This window comes from Triplophysa rosa, unplaced genomic scaffold, assembly GCF_024868665.1.
Source record: "Triplophysa rosa unplaced genomic scaffold, Trosa_1v2 scaffold243_ERROPOS425983+, whole genome shotgun sequence".
NCBI lineage: Eukaryota > Metazoa > Chordata > Actinopteri > Cypriniformes > Nemacheilidae > Triplophysa > Triplophysa rosa.
The window spans coordinates 82,802-107,986 of record NW_026634261.1 but is presented as its reverse complement, the minus strand read 5'-3'; the positions used below and the strand labels follow the sequence as shown (position 1 = coordinate 107,986).

The 25,185-nt window shown below is 43.6% G+C and overlaps 2 protein-coding genes across 5 annotated transcripts in view; one reads left to right on the top strand and one right to left on the bottom strand.

Annotated features, from left to right (window-relative positions):
- Positions 1–4,975: 4,975 nt before the first annotated feature.
- The window catches only part of LOC130550138 (uncharacterized protein KIAA2012 homolog), a 56,830-nt gene continuing 36,620 nt past the window's right edge, over positions 4,976–25,185 (top strand). The window contains exons 1-3 of one of the 4 annotated variants that reach the window (XM_057327518.1): positions 4,976–5,071; positions 6,008–6,182; positions 6,266–6,362. Coding sequence is in view for 1 of the 4 variants with exons in the window: in XM_057327521.1 (XP_057183504.1) it covers positions 5,154–5,186 (33 nt within the window). In the remaining 3 variants the exon portion in view is untranslated. Of the gene's footprint in view, positions 5,187–6,007; positions 6,183–6,265; positions 6,363–25,185 lie in introns of all 4 variants that reach the window. The other 3 variants (XM_057327519.1, XM_057327521.1, XM_057327520.1) reach the window with 3 other exon arrangements.
- The window catches only part of LOC130550140 (calcium-responsive transcription factor-like), a 62,541-nt gene continuing 54,729 nt past the window's right edge, over positions 17,374–25,185 (bottom strand). The window contains 1 exon segment of the mRNA XM_057327522.1: positions 17,374–17,590. Within this exon segment, the coding sequence (XP_057183505.1) occupies positions 17,475–17,590 (116 nt within the window). The 3' untranslated portion in view covers positions 17,374–17,474.

Below are 25,185 nucleotides of genomic sequence, written 5' to 3'. Positions count from 1 at the left end.
CCGACAGAATGGGGTTTGTCTTGAGAACCTATCATCTTCTGAGTATTTAGAAAAGGCCAATGAAAATTGGCGAATGAAATTTGCATGCCGGACTCCTCCCCGGATGTCCGGGTATAAGAGGGAAGCCGGCGTGCTCATTCATTCACCTTTTGTTCTTCAGAGCCTACGCATCTGATGAGCTTCTCTACGATCTTTGGTGATCTTTTTTCTGCTGGAATCTACGATGTGATGGAGTCGCCACTCTCCGCGAGGCGTCGGCTGACGAGAGAGCGCATCGGCTGTCTGGTTCAGGATGCCTGGGATGTTCGGTGGTCCTGTTGCCTCCCCAGACTCCACCCATTGTACGCTTTGGTACTCCCTGTCCGAGGCAACCCTTGGTACGGATGCCCTTGCGCACAGCTGGCCGCGGGACAAGCGGAAGTACGCTTCCCCCCAGTGAGCCTCATTGCACAGGTCCTGTGCAAGGCCAGGGAAGAGGAGCATCAAGTGGTACTAGTTACGCCCCTTTTGGCCTAACCAGGACTTGGTTCTCGGAGCTAAGGCTCTGACAACAACTCCCCCCTGGCCGCTCCCCCTGGCGAACTGCTTCCCCAGGGGAAGGGGCACGTTACGGCATCCCAGGCAGAACCTGGTCTCTATGTCTGGACGGGACGAGGAGATCCTGAGTGACCCACCCCCGGTCTGGTTGGGACGTCACTCAGGCTAGGGTTTCGGCCACTGGGCGGCTATACGCCCATAGGTGGCGCCTCTTCTCATCCTGGTGCTCTTTTCGGCGAGAAGACCCGCGGAGTTGCTCGGTCGGGTATGAGCTGTCCCTTCCTCAAGAGAGTCTGGGGAGTAACCTCTACCCCTCCACACTGGGAATGTATGTAGCCGCTACGGCCGCTCATCATGACCCAAGTGCTGGGTAGCCTCTGGGACAGCACGACCTGGTCATTAGGTTCCTAAGGGGCGCGAGAGGGTGACCACCTTATCCGTGCTCTGTACCCTCTTTCGACCTAGGTGGCGGGCCTCAAGAGGCCCAGCCCCCTTCGACCCTCTCGGGGTTGCCGCTCTTTCTCAGTCTTGATAAAGATGGCTTTCCGCATGGCGCTCACCTCCAAGAGGTAGGGGATCTGCAAGCACCCTCCGTGTCCACAGATTGCCTAGAACTCGGGGCCGTGATTCTCACGTTATCTTGAGACCCCGCCCCGGCTACGTGCCCAAAGTTCCCACCACTCTCCCGAGAGACCAAGTGGTGAACCTGCAGGTGCTCCCCACTGGGGAGGAAGACCCAACCTATCCGTGTTGTGTCCAGTACGCGCACGGCGCCTCTACTTGGACCGCACGCAGAGCCCAGAAGCTCTGAGCAGCTCTTTGTCTGTTTCGGAGGTCAGCAGAAGGGAGGGCTGTCTCCAAACAGAGGCTGGCGCACTGGATCGTGGATGCCCTCATTAGGGCATACCGATCTCATTCGCCCCTGCCCGTTGGGAGTGAGGCACACCCCTCATGGGCACTGGCTCAGGGCGCCTCTCTGGCAGACATCTGCAGAGCTGCAGGTTGGGCTATGCCGAACAACTCCGTGAGGTTGTAATACCTAGATGCGGAACCGGTGTCAGCCCGCATCCTGGCAAGGTGTAGGACCGGCAGCCGGTAGGGCGTACGCCTGCGAAAGCCCTTCCCCCTTCCTTAGGGGGATCAGTGGCTATTACGCCTCCCCTCTTTCCCCCACTGGGTAAAGAACAGGCATTTTATCCATCACTAGCACCTTCCTCGGGGCAGGCTGGGCAGAGCAGCCCTGCCCCCTTAGGCCGGGGAACAGTTCAGTTATCTCCCACATAGCTCTAACCGGACCTAGTGCTCCAGACGTGGTAACTCCCCCTCCGTGGGCTGTTCCGTCTGATGTATCCTCATGAATTGTTCCCACCTCGGCAACCCATGACCTCCCTAGGTGGACTCCCACCTTGCGGTTAACTCCTGCAGTCCGCACATTTTCCCATGAGTTCTCCCCTGATGGTGAGACCATGTGGTCTCTCCACTAATTCCTCCCTACGGTAGGTAGTGGTCTCTGCAGCGTTTTTCCTCCGGGGGGAATAATGCTTACCCAGTGGCCCTTACGGTGCCGGGCGGCTTCTCGCCATTTAGAGAACTAGGCCTCCGCCCGTGACGGCCGGTGGCAGGGGCTTCCCAACTTTGTGGTAAAGCTCTGGGTCCCCCTTCCTCTCCACTGGATGGTCATAATTTTGCGTTAGCGTCTTCGTCTGACTCGCCCAGGCCAGTCAACGTCGCTCCGCTAGAGATTGTGACGCGGCTCAGTGCTGTGGCGTCTTACATAGGAACCCCATTCTGTCGGTTCGACACAACGTCGAGAGACCGACAGAAAGGGAACGTCTTGGTTACGGATGTAACCTCGGTTCCCTGATGGAGGGAACGAGACGTTGTGTCCCTCATGCCACAACACTGGACACCCACCCCAGCAATCGGGGGAGGATGCTTAAGGCTCCTCAGACCAAAGGTGAATGAATGAGCACGCCGGCTTCCCTCTTATACCCGGACATCCGGGGAGGAGTCTGGCATGCAAATTTCATTCGCCAATTTTCATTGGCCTTTTCTAAATACTCAGAAGATGATAGGTTCTCAAGACAAACCCCATTCTGTCGGTTCGACACAACGTCTCGTTCCCTCCATCAGGGAACCGAGGTTACATCCGTAACCAAGAGGTTTTTGAACATACAATCCGAAATGTTCGTATGCGTTTTTTTCGTATTTGGCGCTCATTTGTTGTACGGTGTCTCTGAATTGTCAAAACACCTTTCAAAATCCTTGCTACGGATGCGAAAAACGCAGAAAATTGAACCCAGTCTGAATTTTTTTATGACGGACGAAAATATCTGAGGCAGTTTGTAAATGTGGTTGACACACCATGAGGTCGTACTTATTCTTTCTGATGCAAATTTCGGATTCTATGTGCAATTGGCTTAAGCAGTGTGCTGTGGGGATGTGATTGATAATTGTGCAGGGTAGACTAGAAATTCAACTGAAAATGCATTAAATCTGGTTGTTTTAACCAAGGTTAATCTGCAAGATTTTTATTCAACTACATTTAAATTCCCCTGTTATAGTGTAACCTGCAATTTTGTAAATTCCTCGTTAATTCCCATATTTTCCCGTTAAATCCCATGGAAAGTTTCCAGCCTTGAAAATTCCCGGAATTTTGCAACCCTATCTACCACACATCATGCACAGTCGCTCTACTATATTAACTTAACTTTTGGAATTTAATTATTTAGTTATTGCAAACCATTGTGATATGCAATATTTCAATAATTTGTGCAGCCCTATTCTGAAACTAATTATAAAGCTGTCCTATAAAGCCAACACAATAACATTATATTTTAAATACATATAAAACATGTGATCTGTTTAACACATGAAAATATCTACAAATAATGTCATATATTATAAATTAAATAATAATATTGAATAATGTTTATGATCTTGCTTATTATATCAATTGTGTGATGGATGAGACTAAAGAACAATGTTATTGTTATGACAGAATGTGGTTGTTTTTGTAGGTGATTTTGGTGTATGCACATTCTGACAGTAAAATACTTCAGGAGGCACAGGCGAGTCTCTTCCCTTTACTAGTATACCATTTATCACACTATTATGACATTAACTGAGGTGCCAGAAACTCTTAATAACCTTTATGAAACCTATACCGTGTTGGAACTATGTAATACGTTGACACATGTGAGCATACTGTTTCTGTAGGTATTTAATGTTAGTTCTCGAGTCAAGCAGACTAATGCCAAGAGGAAGAAAAAGCATTTAGGCTCTGACACTGAAATAATTCAGGAAGCACAGGTAAGTTTCTACTTCCTTCAGCTGTATTGTCAAGCTATTATGAGATTAGTTCATTTCAACATCTGTGATCAGGAAGTCTTTGTATGATCTCTAAATCTTACAACGTCTTTAGACAATGTGTCAGATGACCCTTAAGACCTACAGGATAAGTTATATTTTGTAAATTACAGTAACATAATTTGGTCCTGTTTTGTATAGGTAATCAAGGTCAATTCCCATGCAAAACACACTAACGCAAAGACGAATGAGGATTATTTAGGCTCAGAAGATAATATAATTCAGTATTACACATCAAATAAATTATATCTGGAACCAAAAAGTAAATAATAATCCAAATTGTCTTAACCATCTTACAACCACAAGATAACTGTCATATGAGTTCCATTATGGATATTTTTGTTAATCATGATCAAATATGTAAAGTGCTATTTTCTGTACGTGTTGAAGAACAATTCCCATGTCAAGAAAACTACATTTACATTTACACTTACATTTAGTCATTTAGCAGACCCTTTTATCCAAAGCGACTTACAAATGATGTAACTCGAAAGAAAGGGGTTTATTTAGACTCGGATAATTAAATAAATCATAATGAAGAGGTAAGTCTTCTGATTTTGCCATTCGGTGGTTAATATCCTATCATGAGTTATTTATTCATCTGCCCTATCTCTAAGGTCTGTTTACCTCAGGAGGACTTAGAGGAACACAGGCTCTCTACAACTCACCAGCCTGGCAGACGAGGTAACCAAAGACTGAGTAAAGTTTCTTATCTAGTATAAAATTCTGCCCCAACGTGTTTCATTTCCAAAGAATGAAGAAGACAAAACGATGTACAATTTAATGTAATACATCTCATGCTGTTCAACTGCAAAGAGGTAAAGATGGTTGACCATGGCTAGTTAAAAATTCAGGTGTGGACACCAGCACAAAACACAAAATATGGTGGTGAAGTAACCAGAATGTATCCAAAAAAAAGTGAGTTCAAATTTATTTGGGTTCGCAAACCTTCAAAAACTGTTCTGAGTAGACTCCCAAAAATCTACCAATCCTCTTCACCTCCATCTCCCTTTTTTATCGACACTTCACTACAACCTTGTATATTTAAGCAGGGCGATTCTCTCCGTAGGGGAGGGGACCACTGCAGTGAAAAGAAATAGAAAAGGAAAGACAACAACTTTACGGCCGGAAACAAGGGTGACACTGGGATCAAGGAAGTCCAAAGGTGCAGCATCTGTTATCAACCCAAAATCAACACAATTCACTCCCACAACAGATACACCAGAGCAATCTCTGTCTCCTCACGGATGGGTAGAAACAGGATTACCAGTGGAGGCAGCGTGAGTCTCAGTCTCTTGTGTTTGTGTTTATAAAATCTGTCCTCATATGCAGGATTGGTAAGTATGACTGACATGGTTGTGTATTTGGATATGAATTGCCAATTGCGCATGTAACCTTCTTTCCAAATAATTGGTGAATAAGGCATTGTGTTTTGCTTGAAGTAATTATATTATTTTGCTAAATTGTGACCCGGTCAGAGTAAAACGGTAACAAAATACTGCTACAGTTAGCATAGTACTCATAGTTTATAATAGTATAGTTCCTGTAAACATTCATCAAAAGAGGATTTTTGTAATAAATATAACTCACTTTAATTTCTAGCCAAACAATTCTAAATTGTCCTTCTAATTTCCTAGAATTACTTTGAACCCCCCCTTCATTTTCTGTCACTTCATTGGCTCTTAAGTCTTCAATCATCGGTCCGTTTGCTTTCCTGTTGTGTTTTGGGTGTATACAAACCAGGTTGCGAGTTCAGGTCAGAGGTCAGATTCAGGTCAACCAGCCTGGCTCCAAGGTTTTTAGGACTCTTTAATATCCTGTCTAATCACTGTTTGCATTCCACTCTTGCCCCATCCCGTCATTCCATCTGCCCTGCTCTCCAGTGCTCTTTGATAACAGCTCAAATTTAAGGCAAAGCCCCCTGTGAGCAGTGAGAAAACTAAGAGGAGATTAGGTTATCACTTCACATCTGAGCTCTTATCAGCAAATCTCTCACTCCCTTTCTCACTCCTCTCTCTCTGTCTGGGCTGGATCTTAACCACAATTTTCGACACTCCCTGCCATTTGATTTCAATTAATATTTGATATCCTCTGTTGTTAGTTTTGACAGCAAGGGTTATTCTGAGAGTGCAGGTGGGGCAGAAGATGCAGAACATAGCTCAAGTGTGAAAAAAATAAAGCAAACCAGTAAATCAAAGAGGAAGACTGTCGAAATTCAAAAAGATGATGAGACCAAGTACAGGGTCTTTGAGGACAACACTGCAACCTCAAAGCAAGTGAGTTGCATATTAGTCCTTCTGCTTTTATCTCATGCTTGCAGTTTGTACATTTGTCATAGTATACGTTCAATCTGCAGAAGAAAAAGAAAACTAAAGAAATAGCAGAAACTACAGAATCCCAGAACACAAAAGTAAAGACTAAAAAGAAGAAAAAGGGGCAACCAGCATTTGTTGTAGGTAAGTGTATGTAGAAACAACAGAACAGGGCCCGTATTCACAAAACATTTTATCTTACCACTAAGCGCTCTCCTAAACAGCAGTAAATGTTTTTAGTTAAGTTTCCTCTTAAAACCTATTCACAACGCTGTTGAGAGACACTTTTACTAAGGAGCAGAAAGAAATCTTAAAGGGGTTGTGCAACGGTGTTTCATGCATTCTGACTTCTTTACAATGTTAGACGTGCTGGCTTCTCATGCTTGACATGGTCAACTTGTCAAAAAACAAGTTGGACATATCAGATAGTATTTCTGTTCTCAATACACTCCCCCAGCATTCGTATAGGTTTCAGAAAGTTTTTTCGAACATGAAAATCCGTTTCGTAACAACTTTTCTTAGTCCCTTATTGGACAACATTTTTTAAACATCTCCTTTAAAAAATACAGCTAACAAATTCGTCAATAAAAGTCAAGTCAACTTTATTTATATAGCGCTTTTTAAAATGTTCATTGTTACATGTCATGGCTCTGCGTCCTTAGTCATGTTTTTCTTGGTCCTGTAGCAGAGCCATGGCAAAGCTTTTGGTTATGTGTGGAGAGAAACATATTATTGTCCTTTTGACAATAATATACGTTCTCTCCAGTGTCTTGTCATTGGCCCCACTCCTCTCGTTTCCTTGTTATCTTCCCCTGAATGTTTAATTACCCACACCTGCCCTGTGTCGTTATCCCTCGTTTGTCTTGCCTTTAAATACCCTCTTGTTTCTTTGTCTTGTGTTCGTGGATTACGTTTGCATGTGTGTTTGTACGTGCACCCTGTACTCGTGTGCCTACATCCTGTCTCTGTGGTATCCTGCGGTCCTGTTGGATTTGTGAGTGTTTCGTGTTCACCTAGCTTCCCCTGTCGTGTGATTTATTCCTTGCCTTGTTTTGGTATTTGTTTTGTTTTTGCCCTCTCATGGGAAGTGTTTTGTTTTGAGTTCTAGTTTTGTTCCCGTTTATGTAGTTCCGGTTTTGTTTTGCACCCCATCGTGGGTTTTTGTTTGGTTATTAAAGTATTGTTTTTTTACCTTATCATTTACCTCCTCGTGGGTGTTTTATTTCTGTCCCTTTGTGTGTACAATAAAGTCTTGTTTTGTTAACCCCTTACTGCCTGCCTGCGCTTGGGTTCTCGTTCACCATCAGCCGTGACAGAATCCACGAACCAACACCGAACCCAGCGGGCAGCATGGAGGAGACGGACGAGGCGTTTAGGAGCCGCCAGGCTCACACCTTGTTCGGCTTTCGCCAGAAAGGCATCCCCGTGAAGACCTTCGCCATGGACTTCCTCTCCACTGCGCGCCACTCAGGGTTCGACGAGGCGGAGTTGAAGGTTATCTTCAACAGCTGCCTCGACGAACCCTTTGAGCCTGCGGAGATGCGCAGGTTGAGGCCCCTGGGCTTCGTAGACCAGCTCCAGATCGCGATGGATCGCGAGGAGTCCAGGGGACTGTCCGTGGCGGGGTCTTCTACGGGGCTGGCGACGATCCCGGAGGGCCAGACCCTGCAGCTCGGAGTCGTGGGCATCCCACACCGCTCTCCTCAACCCCTGCAGCCTCCCCACCAGTCAGCCTACGAGGTAGGCGAGGAAGGAGGGAGTCCTGGGGAACACCTCCGAGGAGTCCCAGCCGGAGCCAGCCGTGCCTTTTACCTCCTTCCATCACCCGACCACCAGCCGGGTGGCTAGGCGTAAGAAGAAGAGGCAACGGCGGGCAGCGTGGCTCCTCCCGGCCGGTGCAGCCGGCGTCCAGTCCGGTGCAGCCGGCGTCCAGTCCGGTGCAGCCGGCGTCCAGTCCGGTGCAGCCGGCGTCCAGTCCGGTCAGCCGGCGTCCAGTCCGGTGCAGCCGGCGTCCAGTCCGGTCAGCCGGCGTCCAGTCCGGTGCAGCCGGCGTCCAGTCCGGTGTCCAGTCTTGTGTCAGTCTTGTGTCCAGCTTGTGTCCAGTCCTGTGTCCAGCCTGGTCCAGTCCGGTGTCCAGCCGGCGTCCAGTCCGGTGATCCAGCCGGCGTCCAGTCCGGTGATCCAGCCGGCGTCCAGTCCGGTGCCAGCCGGCGTCCAGTCCGGTGATCCAGCCGGCGTCCAGTCCGGTGATCCAGCCGGCGTCCAGCCGGTGTCCCCGGCGTCCAGTCCGGTGATCCAGCCGGCGTCCAGTCCGGTGATCCACCGGCGTCCAGCCGGTGATCCAGCCGGCGTCCAGCCTGTCCAGCCGGCCTTCCAGCCGGCGTCAAGCCCTGTCCAGCCGGCCTTCAGCCGGCGTCAAGCCCTGTCCAGCCGGCCTTCCAGCCGGCGTCAAGCCCTGTCCAGCCGGCCTTCCAGCCGGCGTCAAGCCCTGTCCAGCCGGCCTTCCAGCCGGCGTCAAGCCCTGTCCAGCCGGCCTTCCAGCCGGCGTCAAGCCCTGTCCAGCCGGCCTTCCAGCCGGCGTCAAGCCCTGTCCAGCCGGCCCCTGGGAAACTGCCAGGGCCAAAGACTGTCCCCCCCAGGACTCCCCCTAAGTCCCCCAGGACTCCGCGCCCTCGAGCGCAGCCGGGGACGGGGACTTCTCCCCACCTCCCTTTTGGACTGCCCCCTATGGGTCCTTGTTTGGCACCACCCCCCCTCCCATGTTTGTTGTTTTTGTTGGCTCACCCTAGTCCTGTTGTTGTTTTGTCTTGTCTGCCACTGATTTTGTTTTCCATGTTTTGTCTTGTCATGTCACTGTCTCAGTCTGCCCTGTCTCGTCCGTCTACCCCTTGGTGAGCACCTGGAGGTGCTCATTAAAGGGGGGGCTTCTGTCATGGCTCTGCGTCCTTAGTCATGTTTTTCTTGGTCCTGTAGCAGAGCCATGGCAAAGCTTTTGGTTATGTGTGGAGAGAAACATATTATTGTCCTTTTGACAATAATATACGTTCTCTCCAGTGTCTTGTCATTGGCCCCACTCCTCTCGTTTCCTTGTTATCTTCCCCTGAATGTTTAATTACCCACACCTGCCCTGTGTCGTTATCCCTCGTTTGTCTTGCCTTTAAATACCCTCTTGTTTCTTTGTCTTGTGTTCGTGGATTACGTTTGCATGTGTGTTTGTACGTGCACCCTGTACTCGTGTGCCTACGTCCTGTCTCTGTGGTATCCTGCGGTCCTGTTGGATTTGTGAGTGTTTCGTGTTCACCTAGCTTCCCCTGTCGTGTGATTTATTCCTTGCCTTGTTTTGGTATTTGTTTAGTTTTTGCCCTCTCATGGGAAGTGTTTTGTTTTGAGTTCTAGTTTTGTTCCCGTTTATGTAGTTCCGGTTTTGTTTTGCACCCCATCGTGGGTTTTTGTTTGGTTATTAAAGTATGGTTTTGTTACCTTATCATTTACCTCCTCGTGGGTGTTTTATTTCTGTCCCTTTGTGTGTACAATAAAGTCTTGTTTTGTTAACCCCTTACTGCCTGCCTGCGCTTGGGTTCTCGTTCACCATCATCCGTGACAGTTACAAAGCAGCTGTACATGAAACATATTGACATTAAAGTTATACAAGTAAAAACAAAAAAGTGAACACACACAGAAAACAGACACGCACACAGGTTCATACACACCCACATGCATAAAACACAACACAACACCACACGCACAGAGCACAAAATACACATGCACAGACACTTTTTCAATAGAATATTTTTGAAGTGACGACATTATGTGCGAAAATATGTCAACCACATGAAATGTTGAACATCATATGGGTGAGTAAAAAATAACACAATTTTGATTTTGAGATTAACTTTTCCTTTAAATGAGAGAGAAACACAGGTCAAATATTATACAGACTAGGGATGCACCGATACCAGTTTTTAAAGACCGAGTACGAGTACCGATATTTTTTCTGGTACTCGCCGATACCTATAACCGATGCATGTATAATGTACAATAATGTTAATAAACCAGTATCTTACTGGTACATTTTCTTTTTTTCTTTTGTTTTTAGGTCTACTTAAATTTAAGTACTATTTTTAAATCAAGTTCTATATTTTATGATAAGTAGCACAATTTTACTAGCACATTTACTTCAGTTTACTAAAGTAAACAATATACTCTGTGGTCAAATTATAAAAAATTTAAGGGGGGGGTGGTGTGGTAAAATGTGAGTTTATTATAACTTGTTCAAGTCAACCAGACTTTTATTTTGACGGGACGCCGCAAAGAGCGTTTGTTTAAGTTAACCAGACTTTTATTTTGATGGATCGCCGCAAATGGTGTTTGTTTATGTGTTTGTGTCCTCGTGCAGTGAAACGCTGGTGATGAAAGCTCCACAAGCACAATGCGTTCAGTACACGCAACCGCACCACTCTTTCACACACGGTAACATAAAACAAGCAGTAGGCCTATCTGAATATTTCTGTATTAGCTGTTCAGCGCTAATTTCTTGTTAGGAAATGCCTGGATTCCTCGATTCCGTCCGCGTTTTCCACATTGCGGAAATCATAGAGCTCTATGTATGTCACGTGAGGTATCGGTCTTTGGTATCGGTGTGTCATTACGAGTACGAGTACGAATACATGAGCTTGGTATCGGGCCGGTATCGGTGCATGAATTCCTATATGTAATAATACATAAATTAAGCAGAATGTTACATTTTAAAGTTATATTAATAAATACGAAAATTTTAAATTCTAAAGCTGATGTCAGCAGCCCCCCCGGTCAAACAGTGCAAAACAGTATGCAAACGGTGGCAAGGAACTCAAAACTCCAATAGAGAGAAAAAAACCTTGGGCGAACCCATGCCAAACCAGGGGAACCAGTTCCCTCTGGCAAAAACTGCAGCATCTCTACAAGCTTGACAGTGCTAGACTAGCACAACTAGATTAAATAAAAAGAAAATAAATATAGTAAAAAGGTAGATCATAGGTTTAATATTATCATTAATAATCTAATAGCAGTTTAAATTTTTGTAGTGAGGACTTGTCGGGACGCCGCTTCCCTCTTTCAGCTCTACCATCTCAGCTCTTGTCAGGTCGCCGCTTCCCTCTCTCAGCTCTACCACCAAGTCTTGGCATGGACTGCATCCTGCTCGCTGTGATAGCCTTGGAACAATGAGAAAAGACAGCTGAGAGTAGAGTACTGTTCTACACTCTTTGATGCAGAAAGTGCATCAGTTGTTATGGGAAGTGTTTCTGGTTCCGGTTGATCTAACTAGCAGCCTAAACCCTCAGAGGATTTGTATTATGGAGGCATTGTATTATGCAAGGTTGAAAAGATGCGTCTTTAATCTAGATTTAAACTGACAGTGTGTCTGCCTCACGGACAGTACAAGGAAGACTGTTCCAAAGTTTAACCGCTAGATAGGAAAAGGATTTACCACCTGCACTTGATTTTTAAATTGACCAGAGCCCTGAGAACGTAGTCATGAAGGACTGTAATACAAGAGAAGCTCACTCAGGTACTGAGGAGCTTAACCGTATAGGGCTTTATAGGTAATCAGTAAGATTTTTAAGTTAATGCGTTGCTTAATAGTTAAGCAGTGCAATGTTGATAGAACTGGGCTAATATGCTCATACTTTTAGTTCGTGTAAGAACTCGAGCTGCTGCGTTTTGAACTAGCTGGAGTTTTTGCCCACAGGACAACCACCTAATAGTGTGTCTAAAAATCTAAAAATCTAGTCTTGACGTCATGAATGCATGAATTAGCTTCTCTGCATCTGATAGTGACAGCATATGACGTAGTTTAGATATATTCTTAAAATGAAAAAAACACGGTTTTATGAGTGTTGGCGACATGGCTTTCAAATGACAGATTACTATCAAATAAAATGCCCAGATTCTTTGCTGATGATGAGGATTTTATGGAACATCCGTCAACAGTTAAGCAGTATTCTTGGTTGTTACATATGGCGGTGTAATAAGAACTTAAACATGGAAATAAAAGGACAAGAACATAAATACAAACTTAACACATGTCCGGGCCCGGTTCTCTCTCGTTCATAGTCCTGTCGCTTGTCCTCTTATGCTCCCAATCTCACGCCACCGGCCCCGCCTCACGGCTCTTGTCCCGCCTTCCTCGTTACAGGTGTTTTTCGGTCCAATAAGTAACACTTCTGTTTTGTCCGAGTTAAATAATAAAAAGTTGTTACTCATACAGTTTTTTATATCGACTATGCATTCCATTATTCTATTGAACTGTTGTGTTTCTTGAGGCTTCGAGGAAATATAAAGTTGAGTATCATCAGCATAGCAGTGAAAGCGAACTCTGTGTCTCTTAATTATATCTCCTAGAGGTAGCATGAGTGCGAAGAGCAGAGGCCCTAAAACTGAGCCGTACTGGACTTGGATTTGTGTGACACCTCATTGTTTATTGCTACATTTAGTAGGGATGTAACGGTATCAACATTTCACGATACAATAATACTTCGATATGAAGATCACGATACGATATTTGTTGGATTTTTGGGCAGGAAAAAAACAAAACAAATGAAGACTTGGAAAAATGTGCCATAAGTGTTTATTAAACAATGACTGGACATTACAATGATTTATTTATCCTCTAATCATAACTGTAGAGGTGTAAGATGGGTCCCATCTCCTTACCTCATAGATTAGGTCATTTTAAAGTGCAAAGAACAGTAAAGTCAGTTTGAAACAGGAACTTCCAGTGTAGTGTTTTCAATTTTCACAACAAGGAAAAAAATATTAAACCATGTAATAACATAAAAATCAAGTTTGAGTTTAGTTCGTCCACTTTTAACAACTCACAACCAGTCAGGTTTTGAGGATTATGAGTCACTCACTCAATTCAGTTGTCCTATTTTAAGGCCCATCCTGTTTTCTTTTGCCTCCAATCACAAGCTGTTGCTTTGTGCTTTCTTGAAAACAAAAACAATGAAAATAGCAGCATACTTATTGCATCTGGACCTAGAGCTGAATGATTGTTACATGCCGGAGAACCTACCGTGCTCCATCCTCGGCGAAACGCGATACCCTCAGTCCTAACCTCCACCTAGGTTACCAGAAATGCTAGGCTAAACCGTCAATACGCAAAATACATAGTCTAGGGGTTACAGTTTACAACCTAACGAGGTATTCCCTGCATGCAACTTTCCCTGCAGTGTGTGTTCGAACTTGACCATGTGACTATATCAGTTATGTGTGTAATGATGTATGGATGCTAAGGGAGACCAACCAGAGAAACTCACTTACCTAGTGGCGATGATCTTTCTCGGCCTTCTGGGCGAGCCCAATCCTTGCTGCCTCATAGCGGCTAGCCCTCGCGTCTTTCCCACGAATCCATGTGCGAATCAGAGGGTAACTCGCCGCGACGATCCCTTGCGCAACTTAAAGTCCAATTGAAAACCAAAACATAACAAAACGAAATAAACAAAAGAAACTCTCTTGATTGGGGGAAGTAAGTCCAGGGGAGGGCGATAGGTTTGAATATCCAACAGCCGTAGACTCGACAGGCTCACACCCTGCCGCATGCCAGGCTGCACCCCGCCATTGTATTGCTGTCTCGTTCTATGTCCACACCACTGGTATTTCACCTGTGACTCATTACTTCACATCTGGCCACGCCTACCAGTCAGCAGATCTCTTACGGCTCCCATATCAATATGTATTTTCCATAGCTTCCACTAATCTCATAACAATGAGTATGTCAACTCACTCACCGATTCACTCACACACTCACCTCTTTCACTGCTTCACTCACACACTCACCTCAGATCTCACTCACTCATTCACTCACTTATGAGACAGATTTTTTTAGGCAAATGAGCATATCAACATTTTCTGGTAAAAGCTGGGACTTTTTTGTCTGTCCGTCACTTTTTCTCCTTTCTCGTTTCTTGTCACGGGGAAACCGAAATGCTTCCACACATCCGATTTAAAATTCGCTTTAGGTTCCACAATTTGTAAATCCGTTTCCTTTTCTTTGCCACTAGCGGCATCCGCCATTTTCGCTCAACTTGATCTGCAGCAGCAGCAGAGCGCTGTGCCACATGGGTTGATGGGAATTGTAGTTCCCTGCTTCCCTCAACTCGCTCCATTTGGCTGAAAAAACTACACTTTGCCTGGAAGATCTATCGTTATGCGACCACGATGATATCGAAAAAAAGTGCTATCTCGATACTTCGATATTTACAATACCGTTACATCCCTAAAATTTAGTCATTTAGCAGACGCTTTTATCCAAAGTTCAGGGAGCAATAAGCGATATGTCATACAGGAGCAATAATACAATAGGTGCTAATACAAAGTTACTAGTTTCAATAAAAGCCAGACCAATACTTGTTGAGAGAAAGAGACAGGGTTAGTTTTTTTTTTTTTAACTATCTGTCAAGTATTCACAGAAGAGTGGGTTTTAATTAGTTTTTTGACTATGCAATGTTGTGAGAGATGTGGTTGACCAGACTGATTTAGGAAGAATGTTCCACCAGGAAGGAGTTGTGAAGGAGAATGAGCGGGAAAGCGATTTACTGCCATTTTGAGAAGGCAATACAAGACACCGCTGGTTTGCTGAACGCAGGGTTCTTGATGGGGAGTAGGAGTTTAGGAGGGTGTAAAAGTATACCGGTGCAGATCCAGTGGTAGTCCTGTAGGCAAGCATTAGTGACTTGAATCTGATAAAGGCTTCAACCGGTAGCCAGTGGAGAGAGATGAAAAGGGGAGTCACATGAGCCCTTTTGGGCTGTTGGAAGACGAGGCGTGCTGTTGCATTCTGAACCAGCTGGAGTGGTTTGATAGCCTTTGCAGGAAGACCAGCAAGGAGATTGCAGTAGTCCAACCTTGAGATTATCAGGGCCTGGACAAGGAGTTGTGCAGCATGCTCACTGAGATAGGGTCTAACCTTTCTAATGTTGAATAAGGCTGTAATACAGTTCAAAGTAGGGAAGGAAGGAGGCGGGAACCGGTGAACATTCAAAAACTTTCATCAAAATAAACAAACAATAACACAGAAGTAAAAGGGCCGACAGCCACCTCACTGTAGACTGCCGGCCACACAAACATAAATAAAATTTAGCACATGTCCGGGCCCGGTCCTCTCTCATCCGTAGTCCTGTCGCTCGTCCTCTTATGCTCCCGATCTCCTCTGTGAGAGATGCGGGACCGGTGTGCGCACAACTGATTTCCACTATCACTCACACCACCGGCCCCGCATTGTTGCCTCACGGCTCTCGTCCCGCATTCCTCGTTACATACCCCCATCGCCCCTCACAGGCCGGGGGTACCACCGAGACTGTGCTTACTCCCCCCCCGGGGAGCCCGTCTCGGCGTCCGCAGCCCCTGGGGTTATGCACCAACGAGACGAGAGAACAGAGACGGAAGCACCAGGAGACCAGCCAAGAGGCTCTTCCTTGCGGTGCTATGCGGTGGTGCTGGACGTTCAGTGAGGCCCGATCCTCCTCCGCCTCCTGGCGGTTGGCGATGGCTTTTCTGGCTGAGGGCAGCCGGCAGCGAGTTTCCCGTTCCCTGCTCCTCCCCTTTTTCACGGCAGACGGCAGAAGGCTCCGGCCCACAGCAAACGGCGATAACTCCTTCGCTCCCTCTTCTACGGCTGCCACACCACCTCGGCCCAGGAGCACGGCAGCGAGCTCTCCGTCCCAGCTGATTCATCTCGCTCCAGCACCACCGCCTCGGGCAGCCGCTAGCAGATGTCCCTCGTCCGCACTGCCCGAACTCCTCAGCACCGCGATGCCGCTCGGCTCTTCGACAGCATGTTCCTCCTTCCTCCTGGGTTTCGGCACCAATGTAATACAAAAACTTTAATAAAATAAACAAACAATAACACAGAAATAATAGGAAATTATGCTCCCGATCTCCTCCATGAGAGATCTCCTCGTTGCCTCACAGCTCTCGTCCCGCCTTCCTCGTTACAAAGACATATCGGCATGACCGTGTTGTCTTTGCAATGTGATCATTGAAGGACAGCTGTTCATCAAATATGACTCAGAGGTTCCTGACTGTTTTGGAAGGAGTGATTGTGGTATTACCAAGTTGGATGGTGAGATCGTGTTGCACCGTGGGGTGTGCCGGAAACACGAGTAGTTCTGTCTTGGCAGGGTTCAGCTGGAGGTGCTGCTCTTTCATCCAAGCTGAGATGTCTTCTAGGCAGGCTGTAATGGGAGCTGCTACCGTGGTATTGTCTGGGTGAAACGAGATGTAAATCTGGGTGTCGTCAGCATAACAGTGATACTAGAAGCTGTATGGAAGGATGTCATGTAGATGGAAAAAATCAGCGGCCCAAGCACCGATCCCTGAGGGACCCCAGTGGTCATGTGGTGAGCAGTGGACAGCAAGCCCCTCCATGACACCCTGAAGGATCTGCCGGAGAGGTAGGATTTGAACCAGCGGAGAGGAGTGCATGAGATTCCTAGAGATGACAGGGTTGCTAGCAGTATTTGGTTATTGACAGTGTCGAACGCTGCACATAAGACTAGCAGAATCAGGATTTAGATTCCCCCTTGGCTAGCCGCAGTGCTTCTGTGACCGATAGCAGTGCAGTCTCAGTGGAGTGATTTGTTTTGAAGCCAGACTGCTTGTCATCCAGTAGTTTATTCTAGGATAGGTACGAAAACACCTGGTTGAAGACTGCCCTTTCAAGTGTTTTTGCAATAAATGGGAGGAGAGAGACAGGTCTGTAACTGTCGGTAGCAGAGTCCAATGTGGGTTTCTTAGGCAGGGGCGTGACCTGGACCAGTTTGAATGTGGATGGAAAAGTGCCGGAGAGCAGGGAAGTGTTGATGATGTGTGTGAGTGCAAGTGTGTGAGTCCAAGTGTGAGTGTGCTGGGTATGGCCTGAAGGAGATGGGAGGGGATTGGGTCAAGGGGACAGGTGGTGGGCTGGCTGGAGAGAAGTCTGGTGACGTCAGTGTCAGTCAATGGGGCGAAAGAGGAGAGTTCAATGTTTGAAGTGAGCGTAGTGTGTACCGAGGTCTGAGGTGCTGAGAATTGTTTGCTGATGGATGATGTTTTCTAAGTGAAAAATACAGCCGCAGTCAAAGATGAAGTGGGCGGGAGAGGAGGGGGTCAAAGAAAAGTTAAATGTCTTGAAAAGCTGCCAAGTGTTAAGTGCATTGCTCACCTTGGTGGTATAGAAAGATGTTTTAGCTGTGGTAACACTAGCAGAAAAAGAGGAGAGTAGTGACTGGTAGTCCCTTAGGTCAGCAGAATTCTTGGTCTTGCGCCATTTCCTTTCAGCAGCCCTGAGTGTACTCCGTTGTTCATGGAGGATGTCAGACAGCCAAGGGCAGGAGGGGGTGGCACGAGCTGGTCTGGAGGACAGAGGACAAAGGTTATCTAGACAGGAAGTAAGTGTTAGAGCATAAGTGTAAAGAGCATAAGGTGTCGGTGGCAGTGTCAACATCTAGAGATGCAAAGTTGGAGGGAAGAGAGGATGTCACTTTAGCAGAGAGGTTGCTAGGGGAGAGAGAGCGAAGGTTCTGTCTAAAATAAACTGGTGGTGGTGTAGGTGTAGTGCATGTAGTAAGATTTAAACCATTTCAAAGCTATTCCATTAATGTCGACGTAACTTTCAAGTCTATGCATGTGGTCAATGGTGTCGAATGCAGCACTAAGGTCTAGCAGCATCAACAAGGAGATACAGTCACGATCAGATGCCAAAAGCAGATCATTTGTAACTCTGATCAAAGCAGTCTCCGTACTGTGATGTGCTCTAAATCCAGACTGGAATTCTTCATTGATGTCATTCCTTTGGAAGAAGGAACATAATTGAGTTGAAACTACTTTTTCAAGTACTTTAGAAATGAAAGGTAGATTCGATATAGGTCTGTAGTTCACTAGTTCTTTTGGGTCGAGTTGGGTTTTTTTGACAAGGGGCCTTATAACGGCCACCTTATTTGCTTCACGGACATATCCTAGTGTCAGAGATGAGTTAAAAATGCTAAGAAGAGGATCTATAATTTCTGGGAGCATCTCTTTCAGTAGATTTGTTGGTATAGGGTCCAGCATGCACACAATAAGCACATGATAACACAATAAAAACATGATATTTTTTATATTTTAAAAAAAGGAGTTGTGTTTTTGCATATAAACTATATGTTCATATAAAGGATATGTTCAGGGTCCGTGTATCTTTTGGTCATTTGTTTTTCAGTTTGAAATTGAACAAACAGGAGTGAAAAAACGGCACCATTTTCGTTTATTAAAAAAAAATGAACAAATTAATAAGCTCTCATTGGGTTATTATTATTATATTTAGACGTACGCTTTTTATTATAAATTTTTTGATAAATACAGAACAACAAGCAGTGATGTGCAATTAGAAAGAAGGTTTTTTTCCTTTATGGAAAAAAGGATATCTCTAGCCATCTTAAACTAAATATAAATTGTCAAACAAAAAGAAATGCTAATTGTTTAGGCTGTTTAGTGCAACTATCCGGAGCTTCAATATAAATTATGACGGAACACAGTGAATTTTGAATGAAATAAAATAAGTATATGCATCTGATGCGTGCTGTCCAGTGTCTCCCGCAGCTTTGCCACGCAGATTTAACCCTGGACTGCTAGAAAGATGTGAACTACATTAATATTTGTGATATACATATTTATATAAAATGGTTGCACAGAAGAAAGTCCAGTCTAGGACCTGTCCTGTTGGTTTGTGTACAGTTGTTTAATGAGAGAAACTAAACGTACTTTAAAGGGAACCCGGTGTATAGAGAAATGTATGGCTTAATGCGTTGTAATAGCCTTACACTACTAGCATTTGTCATTAGAAACACATCAAATATTTTCGGCTCTTAAAAAAACTCAAGAACACCTGGGGGTGTTCATTAAAGGGGGGGGGCTTCTGTCATGGCTCTGCCTCTATTAGTCATGTTTTTCTTGGTCCTGTGGCAGAGCCATGACAAAGCCTTTGGTTATGTGTGGAGAGAAACATATTATTGCCCTTTTGACAATAATATGCATTCTCTCCAGTGTCTCGTCATTGGCCCCGCCCCTCTCGTTTCCTGTATTGTTTCCCGGCCGTGTCTGATTACCCTCACTTGCCCTGTGTCGTTATCCTTCGTTTGTCTTCCCTATTTAATGCCCTCTTGTTTCATTGTCCTGTGCTCTTGCGTTGTGCATGCATGTGTACCGTGTACCTCGTTCGTGTGCTCCTTCAAGTCCAGCCTTGTGTTTTGACGTTTGGTCGTCTTAGTTCTTGTTATTTTGGTCCTGCATTTTTTTCCTCCTCTTGGGAAGTACTTTTGTTTCTGTTTTTTATATTTAGTTCAGTCTTTGTTACCCTATTGTGGGTCTTTGTTTTGTGTTTATTTGTTATTAATAAATATCCGTGTTTAACCCCTTCACCACCGTCTGCCTGCAATTGGTTCTTCCACCACGCAATCCCTGACACCAAGTAATAATATTTTTTCAAAGTTTATGAATACTGTGACAGTTACACTGTTTTTTTATTTCACAATTATAAAGTCAGTGCCATTGTTCATATATTAAGCCATACATCACTCTATACCCAGGGATCCTTTTAAGAATCCGCACTGTACTGCAGCAGAGGTCTATTTATTCGGTTCATTCACTGAACCGAGGGACAACCGAAGACGTTGCTTGCTGATCTTTGGTTGGCCGATCAGCAGAAGGGGGCGTTTCATACTGGCCACATGTGAAAAACGAGTTTTCAAGCTGTTTATTCGTTTTTTATTCGTGAAGCTGAAAACTAAAAATCAAGCCGAATTCTCGTTTTTCATTTTTTTTTAATGACCAAAAATGCTGCCGTTTTCTCACTCCCGTTTGTTCAGTTTCAAACTGAAAAACAAATGACCAAAAATACACGGACCGTTCAGCTAATTGTCAGCATGTTCCCTGTCTGCATCTCATAAACAGTTAGCAGATATTAGTTGTCTTTATGGTTTAGAGATGTAACTGTGTAAAAATTTCTCATCACGGTTAATGTAGTGAACAACATTATCACGGTTATCAATGTTATCACACTCACGGCTTTATTAACATGTTCTGTAGATGTCAAAAAAGTACTGATGTAAACCAAATTTTATATTGAGTTTACCTGTAAATGTACATTTGTTTGATTTACATCAAATGAATAACATTAATATTAATCATGGCACGTTGGGGGCATGAGGTAAAAGTTTCCTAGTTCAGATTAAACAACCTTAAGTGAGTAAATCAGAGTTTCATATAAACACAACACAATTCAGCAAATCATCTGTGTGTGTTGTGAGAACAGAGTTTCAAACTCATCATATCACATCAATTAATGAAAAATTAATAGAAACGATGGGTCTGTATAAAGAAATATGAAGTAAACGTGTGTCAGTATATCTAAATTTCCACAAATGTGCACATTTTTGGATTAAAGTCCTAATTAATGAAGCACTGTCATCACAAACTCACAGGAGCAGACGTGAATAAATAGGTATGTCTCGCGTTATATTGTTCCGAATGTCAATACTCCTGATTTACTCTCCTGACATAAATTAAAGGTTTTTCAAGCCGTAACACTGGTACGGATTAACGGACATTCAAATATGACGTGATAATACTAACCGTTGGACGTTATTATCACAGTAAACCATTAAACCTGGCAATCGTTACATTTCTATTATGGTTAAGCTCACTGAAATCTTTCTAAAATCTTCACTTCAAGGTAGTCTGCTGGTGTTACAACCATTTTAGGATTGTTGTGAGTTGGTCTTAGTGACTTAGGAGTCCTCTTCACTACTCCTAACGTTTCACAGATTTAGGAGCTAGTTTTAGTGCTAAAGCGCTTTGTGAAATACTCTTAGTGCAAAAATGTAGGAGTCCCAAAATTAGGACTGACACGCCCATTATTTCTAAGAGTTTCTCCTAAATTTACATTAACTAAATCAGCAAGTTAGGAGCTACTTTGGCCTTAGGATGTTTTGTGAATACAGGCCCAGAGCAAAGATATTTATACAGATTTGGAACAACTTGAAGGTGAGTAAATGATGACAGAATTTTTTTTGTGTGAACTGTTACTTTAATGTGACTCACATATAAAAATCGGAGGGAAAAAGTTGAAGAAACTGAGATATATATTTTTGTGTGTCCCTGTGGTTTAATTACATTTAAAAAGATTAACATTTAAAAATACATTTGCTAATTACTTGCATGCATTCTCTTTTCTGAGGACCAAGACTAAAATTCTGGCTTTAATTCATTTAAAGTGAGTATTTGAGGAAGGATTGCAGAAATGTCAATGTGGTGTAACTGCAAAAACCTGATACCAAAAAATTTATCATATTTAAAAAATGTGAAATTCTCACTAAACACCATATAAGCTAGCTTGGCATGATTTTACATTAGTCCTATTTAATAGTAAATGGAACACCATTGTTCTAAATATTATAATTAATTTAGGGAATCATGTGAGTCAAGTCAAATTCATAAAGTGTTTAAAAGTCAAATAGTGTTTCATCAAACCTATCTTAATTTCTGTTCTGAAGATGAACAATGGTCTTACGGTTGTGAAACGAGTTGATGATGAGTAATTCACAAGGCCGGACTTACATTGGGCTTGACTGGTCTTCAGCCCAGGGGCCCCGCCCTTCAGGGGGCCTGCCTGCTCTCGCTCGTTTGATTTGTTTAGTTACATGCCAGTAATTTTATTTTTAATTTAAACTTTGTTCATTGGACTACCAAGGTTCAATAGCACTGCCTTATGTAAGGAATGATGTCGTTTAATTGGCTAAACGTTCCGTCAGTCATGTTGGCGTTTCCTGATTGGTTATTTGCGGATTCTATCCATCACTTTTACCGCAGCTGAAACCTGTCTGCTAAGACGCTTGTTCTAATGGCTGACAAGCGCTTAAAGAAAACCAAAAACTGAGAGACAAGAACGCGAAAGAACAGCATTTAGGAAATAATGATTCTTTACACCCATGGCACCACACATTGATCTTTAGGCAGAGAATCCAGAGCATACCTTTCAACACTCCCGTTTTTCACACCCATCTCCCGCCAGGCCGCCACCCTCCGGTTTTATATCAGTTATTTCTCCTATGAAACTCGCGGACCGACGGGAACCGGAATATGGAACTCCAAACCTGACTTAATTAAAAATAAATAAATCCAAAAATAAATCCATGAAGAAATGTTAAAAAACAAAAATAAATGAGTATTTATACTTTTATTTCCTTATTTATGTGTTTATGTGTATCAGACATTTTTTCACATTTATTTATTTTTTCATTTAATTATTTATACATTTATTTATTTCCACTTTTATTTATTTCCACATTTATTTATGTATATATGTATTTATTCCTACATTTATTTATTTTCACATTTATTTATTTCTACATTTATTTATTTATGTATTTCTTGGTCTGTATGCTAATGAGTGGGGACTTGTTTCACCTCAGACATTAGCAATCAATCTCAGAGCGGCGGTGCTGAAGCTTTGAGCTTTTATATGAAACTCATATATTATATATTTCAAGCCTTTATTTCTTGAAATTTTGATGATTATGGCTTACATATAATGAAAACCCAAAATTCAGTGTCTCAGAAAATTAGAATATTACATAAGATCAATAAAAAAAAGGATATTTTAAACAGAAAGTCTTAAACTGAAGCCGTCGATAAACGCGCACAGTTTTTATACTGTTTCTAGAGGAGGAGTCACCTACAATTTTCACGCTTGTGACGCCTATGAATATTCCCAACGAGTTATTACAGAAACAATTTATTAAAGTATTGTTTGTGTCGTCTTTGTCCCCACCACTTTTCAAAACAAAGTTATACCACTAAGGAAACGCGAATGTAAACTGTATTTTACAGTATGGCGTCTGACCGAGGTTGTATCTCGTTATTGGTGCTGCTAGACCTGCTAGACATAGACTCGAAAATTATGTCGGCATTAAGGGAATAGCTTCGAAATGGTTTAAATCTCATTTATCCGACCGTTTTCAATTTGTAGCAATAAACAATGAGGTGTCACGCAAATCGCAAGTCCAGTACGGTGTACCACAGGGCTCAGTCTTAGGGCCTCTGCTCTTCGCATTATACATGCTACCTCTAGGAGATATAATAAAGCGACACGGAGTTAGCTTTCACTGTTATGCTGATGATACTCAACTTTATATTTCCTCGAAGCCTCATGAAACACAGCAGTTCCATCGAATAATGGAATGCATAGTCGATATAAAAAACTGGATGAGTAACAACTTTTTATTACTGAACTCGGACAAAACGGAAGTGTTACTTATTGGACCGAAAACTGCTATAAGTAACAACCAAGAATACTGTTTAACTATTGACGGATGTTCCATAAAACCCTCGTCGTCAGCAAAGAATCTTGGCGTTCTATTCGATAGTAATCTGTCATTTGAGAGCCACGTCGCCAACACCTGTAAAATTGCGTTTTTCCATTTTAAGAATATATCTAAACTACGTCATATGCTGTCAATCTCAGATGCAGAGAAGTTAATTCATGCATTCATGACATCAAGACTAGATTACTGTAATGCACTGTTAGGTGGTTGCCCTGCAGGCTTATTACAAAAACTCCAATTGGTCCAAAACGCGGCAGCTCGAGTTCTTACACGTACAAAAAAGTATGAACATATTAGCCCGGTTCTGTCAACCTTGCACTGGTTACCTATAAAGCATCGCGTTAACTTTAAAATCTTGCTTATTACCTATAAAGCCTTACATGGTTTAGCTCCTCAGTACTTGAATGAACTCCTTTTGTATTACAGTCCTTCACGTGCATTACGCTCTCAGGCGTCCTGTCAGTTGGTAATACCTAGAATTTCAAAATCAAGTGCAGGTGGTAGATCCTTTTCCTATCTAGCGCCTAAACTTTGGAATAGTCTTCCCTGCACTGTCCGGGAGGCAGACACACTCTGTCAGTTTAAATCTAGACTAAAGACGCATCTTTTTAATCTTGCATACACTACTCTTCCATAATATAAATCTTCAGAGGGTTTAGGCTGCATTAGTTAGATCAACCGGAACCAAAAACACAACTGATGTACTTGTTGCATCAAAGAGTACAGAACAGTACTCTACTCTCAGCCAGTCTTGTCTCATTGTTCCAAGGTTACCACAGCGAGCAGGATGCAGTTCATGGCCTGACCTGATGGTAGAGTGGAGAATGGGAAGTGGGGACCTGACAAGAGCTGAGATGATAGAGCTGGATAAAGAAGGACGCGGTCTCTTGACATGTCTTCACCACAAAACTTCAAATGCTATTAGATTATTAATGATAATCTTAAACTACAATTTATTTTATTATTAAGTTTATTTATTTTATTTAGCCTTGTTGTGCAAGTTCTCTGGAGCTTGTGCAGAGGCAGCAGCTTTTGCCAGAGGGGAACTGGAATCCCCTGGTTGGGCCTGGGTTCTCCTGAGGTTTTTTTTCTCGATTAGAGTTTTGGGTTCCTCGCCACCGTTTGCATACTGTTTTTGCACTATCTGCCTGACCGGGGGGGCTGCTTTAGAATTTTAAAGTTTTACTTAATTAATATTGCATATAGGAATTTATAGTCTGTTATATTTGACCTGTGCTTCTCTCTCCTTTATCCTAAATGTGTGCTCTCACTGTGCGTGTGTGTGTGTGTGTGTGTGTGTGTGTGTGCGTACTTGTCTGTGTACGTGCGTGTGTGTGTGTGTGTTGTGTGTGTGTGCGTGCGCATCCGTGTGTGTGTGTGTGTCTCTATGTCTATGTGTGTTAGTACGTGTGCATATTGTGTGTGTGGAGTGTTTTGTATGTGGGTATGTCTGTCTTCTGTGTTTTCAACCTTTTCTTGTTTTTGCAGGTACAACTTTAATTATTTTGCTTATAGTCAATATGTCTCATGTACAGCTGCTTTGTAACAATGAAAATTGTAAAAGCGCTATATAAATAAAGTTGAGTTGAGTT